The sequence below is a fragment of the Leptosomus discolor genome, chromosome 1, assembly GCF_034619465.1.
Source record: "Leptosomus discolor isolate bLepDis1 chromosome 1, bLepDis1.hap2, whole genome shotgun sequence".
In the NCBI taxonomy this organism is placed as follows: Eukaryota; Metazoa; Chordata; class Aves; order Leptosomiformes; family Leptosomidae; genus Leptosomus; species Leptosomus discolor.
In genome coordinates, this window is record NC_141391.1 from 117,998,876 (window position 1) to 118,018,702 (window position 19,827).

At 41.8% G+C, this 19,827-nt stretch overlaps 1 protein-coding gene across 1 annotated transcript in view; it reads right to left on the bottom strand.

Annotated features, from left to right (window-relative positions):
* Nucleotides 1-19,827, bottom strand: part of CRYBG3 (crystallin beta-gamma domain containing 3) — a 95,995-nt gene that overhangs the window by 670 nt on the left and 75,498 nt on the right. The window contains exons 16-21 of the mRNA XM_086463286.1: nt 16,777-16,886; nt 16,123-16,249; nt 6,985-7,124; nt 3,595-3,718; nt 1,549-1,707; nt 797-956 (exon numbers count right to left, since the gene is read on the bottom strand). Coding sequence (XP_086319412.1) covers nt 797-956; nt 1,549-1,707; nt 3,595-3,718; nt 6,985-7,124; nt 16,123-16,249; nt 16,777-16,886 — 820 coding nt within the window. The remainder of the gene's footprint in view (nt 1-796; nt 957-1,548; nt 1,708-3,594; nt 3,719-6,984; nt 7,125-16,122; nt 16,250-16,776; nt 16,887-19,827) is intronic.

The window sequence follows — 19,827 nt, forward strand, 5'->3', positions numbered from 1 at the left end:
GGCACGTCGCCACCCCAGCCTTCAACATATTTTGCCGTAACGCAGGCAGTACAGCGCTCTGATGCTGTACGAGTTGCCACCGGTATCACCGATTGCATTTGATGGCTTTGTAGTAACTATTTATGAATTAGTAACGGTGGTTAAACTCCTTAATTCTGGAAGCTGGTTATGCTCTATTAGTTCAACATCACGGGGCTGTAAGCCCTGCAGGGCTGTTAGGGTATCGGTTCATCTACTGAGACATTTCATAGCGCCACAGAGCCCCCAGCCTCACAGCCAGGCACTGCAGTCACTGCCCCACTACCTCCCTAGCGCCAGCAGCAGGGCTTGGCCAACTTGCCCGTGAGGAACAGGCGTTGTTCTCCGGTAGTTCTACCATAGTGGATAACTAGAAGGACTTGAGCAATGGCAATTTTAACGAGCCTGAAAACATTAGGGGTGAGCGCTTTCCTCTTTTTGAGCCACATCTATTCCACAGGAGCTTTTCCTTCATCATTTTGTCTTCTGCAACTTGCACTTCTTGCCATCAGCACTATGGGACTCCCTGCAGTAGAATAGTTGATCTGATCAAAACAAACCTCTGGGGTCAAAAGAGTAAGGTTCCTCCCTGCCCTGATGTTTCTTGGCCCACTGTCAAGCAACTGGACATAAACCTAACAGGAAAAACAAGATTCAGTATTTAACCTTAAGTACAAAAAGAGCTGGAATACGGCTATTAACCTCAATCAAAAAATGCACTTAGAACATGCGAGATTTAGTTGGTTTTGTTTTGTTTGCTTTTTTTTTTTTTAAATACCTTTAATATCAAGCACCAGTTGGTTGCTGAGGTATGAACTGATGGTTCCATCCTCATTGAGCCTCCACTTCTGCCTGTCCTTCCCATGTTCTGCCCAAAGCGTGACTTTGGCCCCAGGCACATCTCTGCCACCAATGACATCCAGACAGGCATCGTTAGCCTAAGAAACATGACGAGAAGTGAGATCCAGGCCACAAAGCCTTGCTTCTGTGTCTGACTTGTTTCAGTTTCAGGCACTGGGCATATTGCAGTAATTGTGCTATAGCTGGTGACAAGCCTGATAAGCAGGCTGGGAACAGATCATTCAGCAATTGCCCACCTGCTTGATCAAAGGTGGTCATCTTTGTTACTTCAGGTGTTTCTTACATTAAATCAGCAGCTTTTGATATTAATAACGGACTATCAAAGGCAGCATTAATACAAAATCACTTACTTTCTTCACATATTACTTTTCAGAGAAATTCTTGACTCTCTAGAAGTAATAAACTTAGGACTTTAAACAAAACCAGGTTTCTACTTCCAGGAACATCAGTTGCATTAGACAGATGTGAAAAGTAGTCCAGCTTGCCAAAGCAGACAAATCCAATATGTCTGTGCACAGCAGGAGGATGTAGGTTATAAGAGCTCTGGTTTAAGATGCATGGAAGAGGCCAAAAGCTGTCCTGGTGTTAATGCCAGCCTACAGCACAGGCAAGAAGAGAAGATGAAAGGACAGCAGTGATATACCCCACTTCCAGCACCTGGAAACTCACCTTGGATTTGAAGAGTCCACGACAGTAGTGCCAGATCTGGGTATTCTTGCCATTATATGGGGACGCGCACACTGATGTTGCTCTTATATCTGCTAGGCTCCCAGCGACTGTCAGGTATTTACCTTGGGCTCGGTTCTTCACTCTGAGGTACACTGCTGGCTGAAATGGTGTGAAGGGAGATAGTTATAACACAGAGATCAAGAAAGCTGATGTGAGAATGCCTCCCTCCCATCTTATATTGGTTTTCTGAAGTGTGTGTTTCATTTCCAGTTTCAGATGAGGATTTTGGTCATTTTTTTGTTGGAAACAAATGTGCATGTGAAGCAGCAGGAAGTGTTTTTCACAGACAGACAGCTGTAAGCAGCGATGATGATGGCATTTATGTCTGTAGAACTAATTCCTGTGATACGCAAATATCTCTAGTTCTGCACATCTCACTCATTCCAAGGCCAGTAAATGGGCTGTAACCCACAAGCTTTTTATTCTGAGGGCACAAAACTTACACGTATCCAGCAACTTCAGCCCCCATTAACTGGCAGAGAAGTTACACCCTTGCTTTTGAATGGACGTGGAAAGCAGGGCACCGGCTTAGCACTCCTGTTTACTCAAACAATAAAGAGATTTTGTACGGCTGCTATAGGGGTCAGGCTTTTGCTCTGTTATTCACCGATTTCAGTGCAAATGAAGAGCAATGAGTTCTACAGAGCAGCTCTGCTGCAACCCCAGCTCAAGCATAGTTTTTGTTCCGGGAGCTTTGAATCTCCTTTTTTTTCATAAAACAAACCCTTAGGTACAGACAAAAAAGCCTCTTGCCCACCAAGCATCCATAAACTAATGTATATTAGTATAGTGTATAGTCATTCTTTACAATTAAGGAGTCACATTATAAAGTCACTGTGCAAAATTTGTGTCTCATTTTGTGTGAATTTCAAATATTTCACTTTTTCTTGCACTACCTCTTACACCAGCAGACTTGACTGTTTTTGTAGTTTGAAAGGGAGCCAGAAGGAAGAAATATGAAGTGGTGCAGGTTTGTAGTAATACTCCCGTCCAAAAAAAAACCGACCTTCTGCCCACAGAAGTGTCAAGCATAGGTAGCTGACTGCATGAACTCAAAGAAGCCCTCAGTTTGCAGGGCTTAAAACACCCCCCCCCCCCAAAACAAAACAAAAAAATCACAAACCCCAAAGTCCCAGCAAAGTAGCTGAACTAGGCCTTCTAGTGTTTAAAAATAAAGCAGCATTTGTCACTAAGTGGAAACAAGTTGTTCTGTGAGAAGCAGAGCTGACAAAAACTCTTTTCCAGTGGAGTTACTGCTCGCATTGCCTGCTGCTCTCCCGTCCTTCTCCTGCCTGCCCGGACGCTGCTCTCCCACAGCTGGGTGGCTGGGCATGGGGCAACAGCCGCTTTGGCTGGTTCGGAGCGTACGTGTGCCGCTGATCAGCTGATGCAGCTTGGAAAGGCAGAGAGGCAGAATTGTACCTGCTTTTCTTTGAATGAGGGGCGTTTATCTCAGTCTTGCTTCTCTACCTACCTTTCAAAAAGTTCCTAAGAACTCTGGTTTTGAGACCTTTGAAGGAGATTGAAGTTGGCATTACTTGGGGTGAGGCAGAGGGAGAAAACCTGGTGGGACTGCATAAACTTTGGTTCCTTTAGAAATCCAGGCTACAGCACAATAAAATTCGCTCTTGCTTCCATTTACGTTAATTATGAACAAGCCAACGTAGAATTATTTTCTTTGTTGTTATACAGCAAAAATGTAAAAATAGAGCATCTACAGAACATGCTAATGAGCCATTCAGAAAAACAAAACTTGGCTCCAAGAAAGCAGGAATTATTTCCCTTTAGGAGCCTAATATAGATCTCAATAACTGCCACTGGAGCAATTTTCTGCTTCAGTAATCTTCCAGTAGGTCCTTCTGGCTGTCATCATTTGGCCTGATTTAAGGAGTACAATGGACACCATTATACTTAGTGGTAGAGCTGATACTTCTGCACTAATCCCTGTCCAAAAAAATTAATTGTCCTCATACACTGTTACACTACCTGCTTCATAGGACGAAGCGAGCCAATTACTTTCCAACCACTGTGTTCATTCCAGTTTGAAATCTCACTGGGCTCCAGCAGAATCTGCTTTCCAAAAAAATTACATCCTTCGTATGCAATCCACCTGGATACAGAAAACAGAACATGAAAGACAACACGTTAACCATGGCAAAATGAACTGCAGGCTTGTGTGTTCAGGACTGTGCCCCCAAACCTGTCCACATTAGTGCTAGCATCAAACCTGTATCACCCAAAATGCCATCCATTTCTGTGGTTTAACTGTTTCCTGTCTAAAGACCTGTTTTCTGTTTGTCTGAAACTCATGAACTCTGCTCCCCCCAGTTTTTCCCCACAAACATGAGAACCTCTGCATGAACCCAGATGGGAATAATGCAGGTTACAGTGGGCATGCATTAGGAAACTAGGAAGCCACGCACCAGACTGCACTACTTGCAGCTTTGCCTGGTTGTACATATTAATTATGAGATAATTTTGTCCTTTTTTTTTTTTATTACAGTTAAAGCTTTTTATAGCTATTCCATTTGTCTGAAAACACATACACAATATTCACTCCAAAACCTATACATTGCTGTAACAGACTTTCCTGCAGAGAATGTATCTGAGCCACAGACACGGCTGAATCCTTTAGCACCGAGCTGAAGCACCGGCACGTACAGGTCCCTTGTTATCGAGGCATCTGCTCAGTACATACTGTGTTGCTGCATACAAAGGCAGCCAAAACCGATCTGTGGTCCTGGGTTTGTATCAATAGGACGTTGTGCAGACAGCGAATCCTAAATGCTTGACTCATTGCCTCATCTGAACACAAAGCAAATACCGGTTTCCCCAAGTTACCTGCTCTACAGGTCAGCAGCCAAGAACAGGAGGGATGGCTGCACTCTGTCAGTGAGAAACATCCACCAACGCTGCTCTCAGCACCTGCAATTTACTTTTCCCCGTTGCACATAATTTAGAGAAACTGAAAGCCAGCCTTGCTCAAGACTCCACAGAGGCTAAAGTGTGCCAACTGTGAACTGCCTCATCATGAGGCCGTATCAGTTACTTCAAGCTAAGTCCCGTACCGCCCAACTAACAGGTATTCAGAGCAGCCCAACCACCACTGTGTGTTCCTTACACTTCTAACACATTCCTGACTTTTCTTGTGATGCTTTCTGTCAAGTCACCAAAAATTCTCTGTTAACATTGTTCTTGGAGCACTGAACAGCCTCATTTGAAATGCGGTTGCAAACCACACATAGGGAACAGAGAGGGGAAAGACTGTTACAGTCATAACCATGTGAAGCCAGGTTGGGCTTCTGGCATTCAGTCACAAACTCATCTTGGCTCTCACGCAGACCAGCAGCCCCCGCAGTGCCATCTTCCCCACACCCCGGAGTGCCTCAGACCCCAGCCCCCTTTGCCAAGCCTTGTGCCATTTCTCACTGAGGTGGTCAGCTACTCAAGAAGGTCCTTGTACCTAAGCCTGGCAGCAAGATGGCATCCATATATTTATATAAATCGTTTGCCTAAAGCTGACAGCAAACTTTGGGGCAGAGAGCCAAAAACCCTCTAAATCCACCTTCCTGAACTCTTGACCACAGATATGGCAAACAAACCCTCTAGGACATCCCACAGACTTCCCACGATCACCTACCACCCTCAGCCTTCAGGGTACCTGTCTGCAGGATGGGATGGGGACAAGCTGTGGAGCTCTGTTTCCTAGGGAGCATCACAAGTTGCTCAGAGAAAGCCCAACCATTCTGCTCTCAGCCTGCCTAGAGACAGGAAACCAGCTAACCTGGCTTGGGATACTCGGAATGAACAGGAAGACGGAGATGGGGCTGGACTGTCATGCTCCCTCTCCTGTGCTTTCCTTTTCTACTATGTGGTCCCAAAGCCATCGCCCTTCCTTTACAGCCCACTGCATAGGCAAAGTGGTTTAATTTCCAGTTCCACACCCTTCATGAGAGGGCAGAGAAGGTCATAAAGAGATGTTCCCCAACAGGACACACTTTACACTGTAACACCTCCACCAAGGCATGAAGGTTTACACTCGCCCACTGTAAGTCAGTCCAGTGTTCCTCCCAAAGGCAGCCTTTTCTCCTCCAAACTAGCACAGATCATGGGGAACGTGTGTATGCTCTTCGCAGCCTCAAAGGGCAGCTGCTTGCCCCTCTCACCTGGGGCACCTCAAGACAAGAGCAGCAGATGATCACTATGTATTTTCATCAAGGGCTCAGGATGGAGGTGGCACAGATGTTAGAGACTAAAATCTGTAGTGAATAGGCAAAGCTCTGTGAGGAAGCCTATATTTACTATGGGCTCACAGCTAAAGTCAACAGCTACTGACTGCTCTTAAAGAAAGGGAGGTGCAAATCTTAACCAACCAACTTAACCAAGAAAACGCTTGCATGAAATTATTGAAAGAAAACAGTGCACAGTGCTCTGAAGCGTCAGCTAGGTTAGGCTTACCCTTTGTAGCAACCTCAAAGAATCAGAGGAGCACTTAGCAGTGGTATCACAGGTATCTGTAGAAGGGTTTTGACTTCCAGGTGGTAATAGACTTGATGCATTTGAAAAATTCATTGCAAGAATCACAACAGAGATATACCTAAGCTGTCAGTAGTCAAGACTAATTCCTTTCCCAATTAGTTCAAATTTTGCACCTTTGTGTCATCCTGTAAGACCCCTCAAGAAAATTACAGCCTTGTCTATGTGAGAAAGGTAGGGAAAAGGTTAAAAATAAACATAGCAAACGTGTGTCACGTTAGAAGAGCAGCAGTTTCCAGTCAGTCTCAGTTGCAGGACGTGCCTGGAAGTTATTTGTTGCTGCTGTGGATGTGGAGGCTGAAAATCTGGCTGAGACAGAACACTTGGGAGTTTCTCCAAAAGGTGAAAGGAGGAGATGTGGAAGGGGTTAGAAGGTCACTTCTGCAGATCAGCGTGTCAATCTTCACTGAACCACCGCAGGGGTTTCAGTTAAATCACTGCAGTTTATAGCTGGTAATTTAGAGCCAGTTAATAAAGGCAGTCCGAGTTTACTCTACCTGTCTTTGTAAGTCACCAAAACTTATTTACTTTTGGTTCCTGGCTTGAACAATGGCCTCTATTGTTCATTACTGTATAGGGATAAAAGGACAATTCTCACAGGGGGAAATCAACCCCTGCCCAGAGTTTTGTTCATTTTAGGTCCTGATACAAAAAGTGGGTCTAGCATTCAACCGCATTTTAGGATTTAATATTGTCTCAAAATAACAGAATGTAAAACACATCCTATGAAAAAAAGCAGTAATCGAGAGAACGCATGCTCAGTATGAACTCCTATAAGACAAAACTCCTATATGCTCAGTATGAACTCCTATAAGACAAGAGTATTTCGTCCATACTTACAAGCCACTTCTCACCCACACAGACTGAGTGTAAAAATGAAGGTCCTCATTCAAAACAGAATTGACGGGTTCACTGAAGTGCAGCTCTCTGCCCTTGCAGCATTCCAGAGCAAACAGACTGATGGAGGGCTCAGCAAAAACCTGGGGAGGGAAGGAGGAAAAAAAAAAAAAAAAAGGCAAAGTTTTACTAGGAATAGTCTAACTTCAGTTGGTAGGCATGATGCACACATTTGCCCACTGCAGTTTAATTTCCACATGCTTTTGGTTAGATCATGCTCCCTCCGCAAATATCACAGCAAGGAAAAAAATACGTACATCCGCCAACAAAGCACACAGAGCTGAAACACACTGGATTTATCCGTGGCATTATCATCAGAGTATAGTGCTCCACTGACACAGGCCGGGCACAGTGAGTTGCTTTGAGATGCTGAGAGGCCTCTGTTTGCATTTGAAAAACCTCTTTTTGATCCAATTTGTATCATTGGGGCCTTGATTCTTTTTCATAAATCCAGTTTATTTATTTATTGATGGAACAAGTTACAGCAGTAGTTTCCAGGTTCATCTGTAGATTGCATCTAAAGTAGTGAGGCAAATCACAAGTCTATTGTCCATAGACCACAATCAACAGTGGTTCACTGGAAAAAGCTTAGTGATCTACAAATTGGAAAAGGTTAAAAACATCAGAACTAAAAAGTACTCAATGTTTTTAACAGAGATGCCTATTTTTCTTCTAATAATCTTGAAGAAATAGTGTAATTAGTAACCTCTTCAATCGCATGTAGAATTGAAATATTTTTCACTTAATATAATTTTCTATATTCAATCGAGAGATTGCCTACAAAAGCAAATAAAAAGATCAGTTTGTATGAAAGTGTGGTACAGCTCTAAGATCAGCAGAAAAGCACAGAGGGAACAGATTTAAACACACAAGTCTGTATAAGGAACACTTGAATAATTTTTCAGCATTTTTAACCTAAACCTTAACGTGAGGGGTGAGGGAAGTATTGTAACCAGTGTCATAAACACTTGATATTTGTATCTTGATGCAGCTAGTAAAGGAAGAGGGAACGGGTCTGAATAACTGCTTCAATTAGCAGCCTCTCCAGGTAAGTAAGTCACTTTGTTGTTAAGAGATGTTACCCTGAGATAGCTGGCCCAGGCAAAGGTAGGATTCTTTTGCAGCAAAGATATGGCCTTAGGTGGAATGAATGAAACAAAATCTTGAATTAAAGTTGACACAGACACTGAGTAATTAACAGAACTTAACCTTCATGTTTGAAGAGGCATATGTATTGTAGTGAAGCGTCTGTGAAGAGCTCAGTGGTGACTCAGGACTTACAAATTTACTGGCAGTGACTCAGTGAACTTGGAATGTAAGCTGGTTGTTCAAATCCTACTTCAGAAAAATTGCTTTCCCCTGCCCACCAGTGCAGAGACAATGTAAGTCATGCAACACTGCATGGACAGGGCGTTTGCTGAGACATTTTAAAGAACAGCCTGGGATCATCTGCCAGGAGAGATTTTTAAAGCCCACTGCACTCCTAAAAAACTACTGTTACAAAACCGAAAGAGATTAAAACCAGTGACATTTTTATTTTGGAATGTCAGTTTTTCCCACCTGCCTTCTGCTGGATGAGGTGGGTCAAATTTACAGCGTGTGTCTGAAGGCTTACTTGGAAATCTAGACCTGCAGGCAGCTACTTCTCTGGTTGCTTTGCTCAGGAAGGCAGTATCATCATACTCCAGTTTGCAAGAGCCTACTGCCTTGGCACTGGCTTTCACCCGAGTGGAGACCAGAAGCCATGTCCAGCACAGGTCCAACAGGGAAAATTTTCACAAGTGCATTAGTAAGCATGGGAAACACCATTCACCATCATTGTTACCAAAGTCTAAAATTTATCCTGCTGTTGCAATATTCAATATGTTAAGAGACACGGATGCCATACTGGATGGACAACTCATCTGATCCAGCGTACCCATTTATACACCAAGAATCAGAACAGCAGATTGGTCACGTCAATTGAAATGACTCCAGCTCTCATGTGGTTAAGACAGCTCAACAGGCCTCAGAAAGCCCTGTACGGTTGCTCAGAGTCCCAGGCTGTCAGTACGCAGCAGACATTGCATCTATGACACACACACACAGAGCTGATCACAAGGATTGATACCACCTTTCCAGTGAGACCTCAGAAGGACTCCACTGATCGTGGCACTGACATGAAGCACAGAAAAAGAAAACGTGCTGCTGTCTCAAGCACTGAAGCTCTCACATTTCTATAACCATATATAGAGCAATGAGCCAATTACTCACTTTATATATACCCTTTTACACCAACAGCTGGCAGCAGTGACTTGGCCTGGCTTTTCTCCTCTGATTTTGTTTCCATAACTCCATGGAAACTATCAACAGTAAAAAACCCAAGGTTTTGAGGCTATGCTGTTACACTTACTACAGAGGCACCTTGCTCTCACCCTTCCTTGCAGAATCTCAAGCTGTACTTTCACCCATTTTCAGGCTGAAGAGTCATCACGGATAGATAAGCATGAGACTGACAGGATCAGCTTTCTTCACCAAGGCCCAATCCTGATAAGCCAGGGAGGAATGGGGCTCTCTGAAAGCCAGAGGAAGGAAGGGCAACCAGGCAGAGAATACAAGAGGGGGCAACCTCAGATTGCGGTGTTGCTTTAGGCGGACCCTAGTCCCCAATTTTGGAAGGCAAGCTAAAGACATCTCCATTCACCCACAATTGGCAAGTCATTGCCATGTCTAGGTCAGGATTACCTTAGCTATTTCAAGGAAAATAGCTGAAATGCCATCCTTTGGGCAAAGCTTGCCAAATGCAAGAATGACAAAGCACTAAAGAATTGTTCAACCTGATCTTTGTGCATTAAGGAATGAATTGTGTTGCTTAAACCAGCACCAATAAAGTTTCAAGAGGTTTTGCTTGTCCTGTTTTTTAATGCCAGTGTCCAGGGAGAAACCTGAAGAGGTTTAATACATTCAAGAGGCTGGTGACTAAGGAAGGCTACATTTACATAGCATTTCAACACATAAGCAGCCTTGTGAACTGTTAAATACAGGGATATTCTTTACTTAACAGGTGTGGTAGCCTATGGCTAATACAGCCCATGATGCCACGAAAATGACACAGCTTTTTTCCCTCCCCACGGTGTGATTTCAGAGGCTGAAAGGTAAGCCATGGAAATCAATGCACTAAAAATCTCTCACACAGTTCATCTCAGCTTAGACTTTCCCCTCAACAACTTCTGGCTTTTTTTAACAGAGAGAAGCTGTGCACCACAAATTTTTCACAACTGAGAACAAAATTTTATACTTTACCAGTTCAGAAAAAAAAACCCACAATGCAAGCCTGAAGTGGGTTTATTATTAAATAAAGGTTAGTGCAAGATGAGTTTCCTTTCAAATGCCTTTTGTGTGCAGTGCAAGGCTTAGGCGCTTGACCCACTAAAAAGCAATCGTGCACAGACACAAGGGAGCTAACCGAAAGGTGCTACAACTGAAAACCGAGTGTACGAGGGAATTCGCACACATGCTTGTAATAAAAACAAGCATAGTTTTAGCTATAGAAAACATAACACACAGATGATTTTTCATTATGATTTTTGTGAAAATTATTACTAATAAAGCCCTTTTGAGAAGGGCTCATTCCAAAACACACTTTTCCTCATACCTTTTTTTTTTTTTCCCAAACTCAGATTTCTACACATTTTGATGGGAAAGCCTAATAAAGCCAAAGAAAGAAATCCATGGGGCTGGACTAAAGCGTGACAGTAACCCAGTCACTGCACAGGTTGTTACATTTCGCCACTTTATGTCCCTGCTGACCTGTTGCTATGCAAATAGCATTGGCCAGAGCCTTAACTGAAGCAGACTACACAGCTGTATTACAACATCCTTGGAAAAATCTTTACTCTTCAGCCTTGGCTAACTCATCGTTTACAACTGTCTTTACTGAAGCTGCACTCGCCTGGCTACTCCCTTCAGTGTGGGAAGGACGCCTGGCTGAGGGAGAGGAACACAGTGCTGGATGACAGTAACACCCATGGTCCAGTCCCAGCTGCACAACATGACTCACTGCCTGGCCCCGGGAAATACCGATTAATTTTTGTATCTGATTTCATTATATGCCTCACAGGAATGCTGGGGAGATTGGTTAACACCTATATTTAACTTAGAAAAGATAATCAATATAGAAATACAGGAACTATCACGATTGATCAGGGCAAGAATAAGGAATGCCTCAAAAGAAAAGGACGGGATGTGGGGGGAAAGCGTTGCACAACCTACAGCTCAGATCTCATTTTTGTTTTTAGAAACTATAAGACTGGTTTAATTTTTGGGCTGAAGTTAACATTGTAGAAGGAAAACTAATTTTGCTCATGGCAACAATCCTGGATACTCTTGCCCATGTAAGTCACACCAAATATTACAAAGAGTTTGACAAAACAACATGCTTGAGAAAGGGCTGCACTAGAGCTGAACTCTCCTTTGTAAGAACATCTTGCAAGGGTCTCTATCCCTCTTCAAGGAACAAACTCTGGACAAATGCCCAATAAGCAACTACAGGCCCTACAGATAGCCCAGCTGACTTTACCTGCTCTCCTCCCACCAGGCGAACAGCCCATGCTTTCCTTTTCATGAATTCAAGGCAAGGCAAAAGGCAAGTCCTTGCTGAGGCAGGCACGGAAACTAGCACCTCTGCAGCAAACGCAGCAACCCTTAACCTGTGCTGTGCTTTTACCCACCTGCAAAATGGCTATTAACAATACCAACAAATTTCATCAACAAGCTTTTCTTAAAGAGTGCTTTGGGATTTTTAGATGAAAGGACACAATGAAAGGCAAGTTACATTAGTTCCAGTGTTCCTACCACTGCTAAACAGATGTGTACCCTTCTAATGTTAAGTGGGCTTCCAAAGTGTGTAACTGCCTGTTCACTTAAAGAATTACATTCCTGTGAGATATACTTTTTAGCATATTTTCCCCTCTTATGATATAGCACATGAAAAAGACTCATTTGTCGTTCAGAAGCATTCCCCTTTTCAGAAGGGAAGAGGCCATGTACCACACTGTTATTCAATACGCAATCTAGATATTAATACATGGGTATTGCAACACTATTTTTCTTCCCAGAATACCGAAAACAAAGGAATTATTTTCTCATTATCAAGGTAGAGGTACACTTTGTTCCTTCTTTGTATCCTCTCATTAAACCATAGCTTTTCCTAAACACTCCCAGAAGGACAAGCAGTCCAGTCTGAATTTGAGCGAAATGGAACAGCAGGGAAAAAATACAGGTAGGGCCTCCTAAGCATATAGTTTGAGTATTATACGCCTTGGAGAATAAGCCAAGATGGGAAAGAGGTTCCTGGGAATAAGGAAACATCTTCCCTCTCTCCTTATGAACCTGCCTAACTTTTGCTTTGCTACTTCCTGAACAAACAGCAGAGGAAAATGGTTACGAAGATGTGCTTAATATTCCTCTATGATGCCAGTGCATAATAAATAGGGAAATAACCAAAGTAGAACCATGTTATTTTGAATTTCATGAGAAATAGCGTAGTGTGTGTGTGGAGGGGATGTGGGTAGCATGCCCATACTTAAATGATGACAACTTCACTTTTCAGCAAAGAACCCATAAAACATCCCTCCAAGAGCTAAAGGTTAGAACAAAAGCTAGCCAACCTAAAATACTGTCATTGCAGTGAAAAAATCAGACCACCACTAGTCTGAGCCTGTTTTCTTACCACAATTCATTTTCCTCTGCTCTGGAAATTTTAGGGTTTTTTCTATTTTAATTGGGCAAACTCAGTGATTTAGAAAGAGATTTTGCATTTTGTTATGTAATTAATCTCTTAAATTATATTTCTGGTGATTTTTGAACTAAAACCTCAAAAGTTAATTTTCCTAAAAAAAAAAAATTTCCTCATTTTTTTCATATAGAATGTTTGCTGCATTTGTTTGCGTCAAAGCTACATTTTCCAGATAACAAATTATTCCCTCAAATCCTTTCCTTATTTGGGTGATCTATTATAAAAAACAAAACAAAACAAAAAAACAGTCAAGGCTTTGCAGAAGTTCTTAGTTGTTTCATATAGATTAAGGCATTACTGTTAACTCACTCAGTCACAAAAATCCCACTGCCACCTTACAGTGTTGTTCCATCAGGACACAAAAGCACATCCATGCCATGAAGGAGTACTACAAATACTTAAACTTTAATCCTCAAATTCTCCCTCCAAAACAGTGTGCCCAGAAATCTTGTGGTAGCTGACAACATCCATGAAGTCTCTCAAAACTGTTACAGACTAAGTGAAAACTTAAAAAGTTACATGGAAGGTATTGCTACATGCAATACCAAACCCATTGCTTTTAGTTACCAGAACAGATAGGAACAGAAAGGGCATCTTGATTCAGGGTCAGATGTAGAAATCTGTGTGGGTGCCCAGCCAAGCTGCACACACCACAGGTGTCAGTGGCCTGTGCTGACCACTGTTTCAAGCTACTTTGGATTTTAGCCCCACACAAAGAATCTATATTCCTATATACATCCTGCAGATAAAGGCCCAGAGTTGGGACATCACTCAGCTGTACAACACCAAGGTAATATACAGTTAATTGACACGACAATCTTGCAAATTAGAAAGGGAATATCCAGATCCCATGTTCCCATTTTCTCCAGCAGATACGTTCTCCAATCTCAAAGGACTGGCTGAAACAATCTACTTCTAAAATATATAACTGCACCACACCTACACCAGTCAATGGACTTGGACTGCTTTCAAAGACTGGTAACGAGCTAGCCTTATGAGTCCTTTGTACTGCTACAAGCATATTTTCTTCCCCTCTGCCAGTGCCACACACAAGCCCCTACTTCTAGGCAACATCTGGGATGCAGAAACCTCACACACTGAAGCAATACGTGGCTCCGACTGGTGTGAGTCCTTCCAACAGTTATACTTGCAGCAAATACATGTTGCTTAAAGGAGAGCAGGAGACAATGCACATTCAGTGCTTGGTTGGTGTTGGGGTTAAACATTCTCCTTCTTACATGTGAGTTACCGAGATACACACCTTATGTGTGAAATTGGGCTGGTATTTAAAGCTGAATAATGGAAGGGGTTCCCAACGTCCCAACTGAATTCAATAAAACTATACAACAATTTCACTTGGGAATACGCTTGCTGCTCTCTTCAATGAGCTAATAGAAATATCTTGTATAAAAAGGGCTCTGTTCCAAGAACACTGCATTACGGACAATGCACAGAATTAACTACGGCTGTTTCTGACCACTGACCAAACTTATTGCTGCGTGCCTAAAATCACGTCTGTGCTACACAATGCCTCTGAGCACTGTCCCGTGCGATTAGCATACACAATGCGTTAGGGGCCGATGAGGGCATTTCTATTTGCAAAACAGGTGTGGTTCAATAGCATTTTTTGCTTTTTAGTGCCTCGATTTTGCAAAATACAAGGGCTCCTATTTGCAAGAGAGGAACTGAAATAAGAGGTGCAAGCCACTTACAAAGTACAGGAAGATGTGTGTAAGCTTCCCACACACAGCCTGCCAAACACACTTCTCTCGGGGCTCGGCCCTCGGTAATCAAGGGCTGCCAGTAGTGTCCTATTATGCCAAATTGCGTAGTTACTTCCCTGTGAGATTACAGGCTGAGGGATTTGGATGAGGCCAACCATTTCATGTCAAGACTTCACTCTGGTTTAGCAAAGCAGAGTCCAAAAGCCTAACGTTAAAAGGAATCTTTAATCTGAAAACCAGGCTCTCAGCAGACGGTAAGCTATAGCTCCACTGAAGTTACTGTACCTATGTAACCTAGTGAAAAGACCTGCTCTGAAACTCGAGTTGTATATCCTTCCCACCATGTCCATGGCTTCTGGTGTTCAAGGTGGAGTTTTGTTTGGTTTTGTGTGCTGTCGTGTCCCCCGCCCCCCCTTTTTTTAGAAAAAAATCTGTTCACAAATGGAAAAAGGGATGTAATACTTGAAGAAAACTGGATTAAGTAATCTCTAAAGTCTAGTTTCATAAGAGTTACATTGAATGGCACATGCCACATAAACTGAGTATTCTGTGATCAGGGAAGGAGGAAGAGTTTTGGAGAAGCTGGTCAGTGCTAGAGAGGAGTGGGCAGAGCAGCCACTTGCTTCTCTTTTACCAACAGCGTTACAGCCAGCTCTTGCATAGAAGCATACCAAGATACGGGACAAAGGCACAGACATGACAGCAAAACTTCAGAGGCATATGTCCTGTGTGCAGGATTACAACAAGATGTACAAAAGGCTGTATCCGTCTTGTACTGGATAGTACAATGCATTCCTGTTCAGTCTCCTGGCCACAGAGGACTTCGTATCTCCCCTTACTGTTATAAAAGGCCACTTGACTGCAAGTTGTGTGCTCGGATAGTATAACCAACGTGACCTGAAAGTCACATGAAGACTATATGCATGTGTAATAAGTGCTTGTCTTGCATCTCAGAAGTCACCAAGAGAGAGGGTGGCCACATGAGCTTTGGACTGGACTATCTGATGTGCCATACACGGCTCACAGGCCACACGCAAGGTATATTATACCACTTTATTGACCCATGATTTAAGATGCCACTAGGAGGTGAAAACCTTTTCATATTTCTGTAAAATAGTTAATAAATTAAACAGCATTATGGTTTAAGTATATGCTACCTTGTAACTTCAATTTTCATGTCTTCTGTGTGCACTTTGCTTTAAGGCTGAACTTTGGCTGTAGGCCTAAGAGAAGCTGCCCCATGTGCTTAGACGGTGTGACAAAATGTCTCACTGCGTACTAAGCTTGCTGAGCTCTATATAAAGACCAGTCAGAAAAATGCCAATCAACGCAACTTGTACAAAATAGAGCAACTTTGAGCCCAGAACACCCAAAACCATGTGCCTACAAGTGACCACGTGCATGCATGTACGCAGCCTGGCTTGTTCCTAACCCAAAAAAATCCCGTAAGCCAAGAAAACAAACTTCACTCTTCCCTGAGTGGGAGTTTGTTTAGCACAAGCACTTGTTTCAGACATATGACTAGGAAAAGGGTTCCAAAACCTGCCCCCCCCCCCCCCCCCCCGCCAATAAAGTCCTTACATATCGAATAGGCTTGAGGGATTTGATTGTAGCAGTTGGGCAGCCACAGGAACTGAGGTCAACGTAGAGGCCTTCTTCCAGCACACAGTGATTGTCAGTGATTTCCCCTTGGTAATACAGGAGCCAACTGCAAGAATAACGTAGCAAAAAAAAAAAAAAGATTAGCTGCTCTAGCTGCTTATTAACAGCAAGGTTTTTTTCAAGGTTTAATATTTGCTAAGGAAACAAGGAATAAAAAATTTGTTTGTTCTTGTTAAGCTTAAAAGTAAGATGACTTGAAAGGCTACGTGACAAAGCAACCAAAGCTGCAAAATCAAGTCACATGGTACAGAAATCTCAGTTCCAGAGTCAAACAACGCAAGTGGAATGCAGACACTTCTACTGTATCATGTTCTCAAAATCTGGAATAAATTTTAACTGGAGTCAGAAAAAGAATCACAGTAACCGTGCAAACTCCCCATAGGGAAAGCAAAATGCATACTACCCAAACCAATGACAGGATGACAGTTACTGAGATGCACTGCAAGACAAAGGGTCTAAGACATGATGGAATATGATGGGCATGTGTTATGCACTTTCAGCTGTCTGAAATTTAGTAGCATCTAAAAAAGTTTTTGTATTACTTAAAATGGTGGCATGTAAAACAACACTTACCATCCCCGAAGAACCTTAAATGAACATGGTATGAATGATGTAAAATCAGAAACTTCTGCTGTGAAATCTACACATGCTCCTTGGAAATGTGTATTACTGAAAGCTTTGAGCTACAAGAACAAAACAAAACAAAACCAATGACTAGAAGGAATATGAATGCATTATCATTACTGTAAAGAGACACAGCTGTGCTCTTAGAGAAGTATCCATTCCATTGACAAAGATACAATACATAGAATGAATTCTCATTTAAGGAATCTTTCACATTTCTACAGCTGCTTTATTTATAGAAAGAGCAAGTGTTTTATCATCTCTGGACCCGGTAGAGGATGCTTCCCAGTGATGGCTATCAAGTGTAAGTGCAACTGCAGCAGGAGAGGGCCCAGAGAAAAAGAGAAGGCTAGGACTGAAGGATGTTATCTTCCATCCAAAGTACACCTGAACTGCAGCTAACTCTTGCTACAGCTCAGAAATCCAGTGTTCAAAACAGGATGGGGAAGCAAAGATACAGGGCTACTGCTGACAAAGTGCCTTGAAATCTTCTGTGACCACAGTGATCACAGGTAGTTTCTCATTTAAGAACTGGCAGAATTTCTGGGGGAACTGGGTACAGCCTGGTAGATGTACCATGAACTTCTGAAGTTCAGCTAGGGTGTGTTGACATGTCATGGTGAAGAACTTCAAGCCATATTGAACCATATCCTACCAGTCAGATGTGATCAATTCACCCTGAAAAAGCAATAAGGTTGAAAGTGTTGCAGTAAAAGAAAAAAAAAAAAAGGAAAAAAGTAGTATGATGTAGCTTATGATCTCTAGCAAAGTTGCCTAGAATTCTATACCCCTTAGGCTGCTGCTGTGTAACTGAAAATTTCACTTTAAAGCCTGAAAGAGAGGCTGGAAAAGAATGAAAAATTTAACTGTATGAAGAGAACAGCTCATATTCTGTAATGGAAGAAAAACACGATAGCTGTTCCAAGACCTACTTCCTCCTTCATGCCCCAAACTGGCCTAGCTTCCTGCCAAGGAAAAGAAATCAAATGCTTTTGCCAGTACAGAGCGAGAAGGCCAAACACAAGTATCAGCAAATGATTTTACGGAAAACCTCAGTCTATGTTTTTAAAAGAAATGAATATGTTTCCTGTTAGAAAAACAAGAAAGGCTTAATCTGGCCTTGCATACTGTAACTGCAAATTGGAGAACACAAATCAGCTACAATATAATGAATAAAGTATAACTGATTTTTCTGTAAATATAATTGTGCTGCTATGTCAACGTCACAAAGCATCTATTTAAGCTGTAATTACATAGTATTTTCTACCCACTTATCTCAAAGCTCTTTATAAAGGAATATATATGTACATTGTCTTTCTTTAATAGGCCAGATGCTACGCAAGGCTTTTAATACAAAGATCTGTAACTCATTATACAGAATACCTCTAATAATGAATGGTGGTCTTAGTTTGACAAAAGCTGGGGTACCGATTCCTCGGTGAAAACACTGCATATCTGCAATTGGTCTCAAACTGCGGCTATCTCCAGTTTGTCAAGGTTTAACATTACCATATGAGGTTTAGCTTCCTCGGGCAGCATGTTAAAACACAAGTTATCACAACATTTATCTCCGCTTCCTAAATCTTCTGTACCAGTCAGCTGCTACTGAAAGAGGCTTTGCTCTTGCTGGGCAAAACCAAGTTTTATTTTTATTAAATAAAATTAATGGCTTTTTAGACTTGGTGATTTGAGCCATTCTTAGATTATATGTACTTTGTTTATTTAGGGAGCCTGTCAGGAGGAAAAGGTCAGGGGATTTACTAAGAGACTTAAGACAATTTAGATGCTTTTCAATTTCTGATAAGCAAATAAAAGCAGAAGTGAAAAAAGACACACTTCTGTAGACAGTGAAAACAGTTCCCTTAGCTCACGGATATGGTTATTAAAGGTGGGAGAATGTATAATCATTCAAAATAACTGGTATACGGCTTATACAAGGGTCAAACATTAAGATGCTTAAGGATTTGCCAGTTCATATGCACCATGCTTTGAAGTTCCAAAGAGACTGTTGTATACGTGGAAACTTTTATTTTACTCTGAATGGGAAATTCTTCATATTTATCCAAAAGACTGTCCTTTACTTATCCTAGGTGATTAAATGTTTTCGCATAAAACCTTACCCAAATTACTTCCCCTTCCAAAAGAACTGTAGCACTATGAATGATGTTCTTCCTTAGCTTTAGGGCAGAATCCTATGAAAACCAGGATTGTGGTAAATCGGGATAGTTTTGTTTGTGTTCGTGGGGTTTTCATGTGTGGTGTATGTTTTTGTTTTGTTGGCTTTTTTTTTTATACAAATAAGAATGCTATTAGAGAACACAAAAGGCAAAACATAATCTAGTACACGTCAACTTTAAAGGTGACTGTGCATGTACACACACAGAGCTTTTTTCATGTATTACTTGAAATAAAGAATGTAAAGCACAATTTACTGAAACTTCAAAGGTTTGAATTGATCTTAAAGGTCTGCAAAACTAGACTAAAGCACTCAAAAGAATAGGTTGTGGGAGATTCTGAAAAAAAACAGAAGAGTTGAAGATGGAGAAAAAATTATCTTCCACTGTCTGGATCTCACCGGTTTCCTCCGAGTTGGTTATTTTATCTGGTATCATTTACCAAGGCCTTACTGTGAACATACTTGCAAGCCTGTGGATTTGGCCACAAACTGTCATATGAATAGGTCTGGTAGGAAATCAGTGTTTAAGACTAAAATAATACACCAATTATGTCTTCAGACAGGAAACATTTCCTGTAGTCCTGGGTTAACGATAAAATTGTATAACTAGAATACTTGGAGAAAAAGAAGGGTGTGGTCAACCTGCTAAGTAACACAATGTATGTGTTTCCCATGCACTTACAGCCATTATACCCATCCAAGCAAGAAAGAGCAAAATTGCATCCAGATGACAAAATACTTAAGATTTCTGAAACAGAACCATTGAGCTCTGAAGCCTCTTTTGTCTGGAAAAAAGTCATGTTTCTTGAAATAAAGTTTTCCAA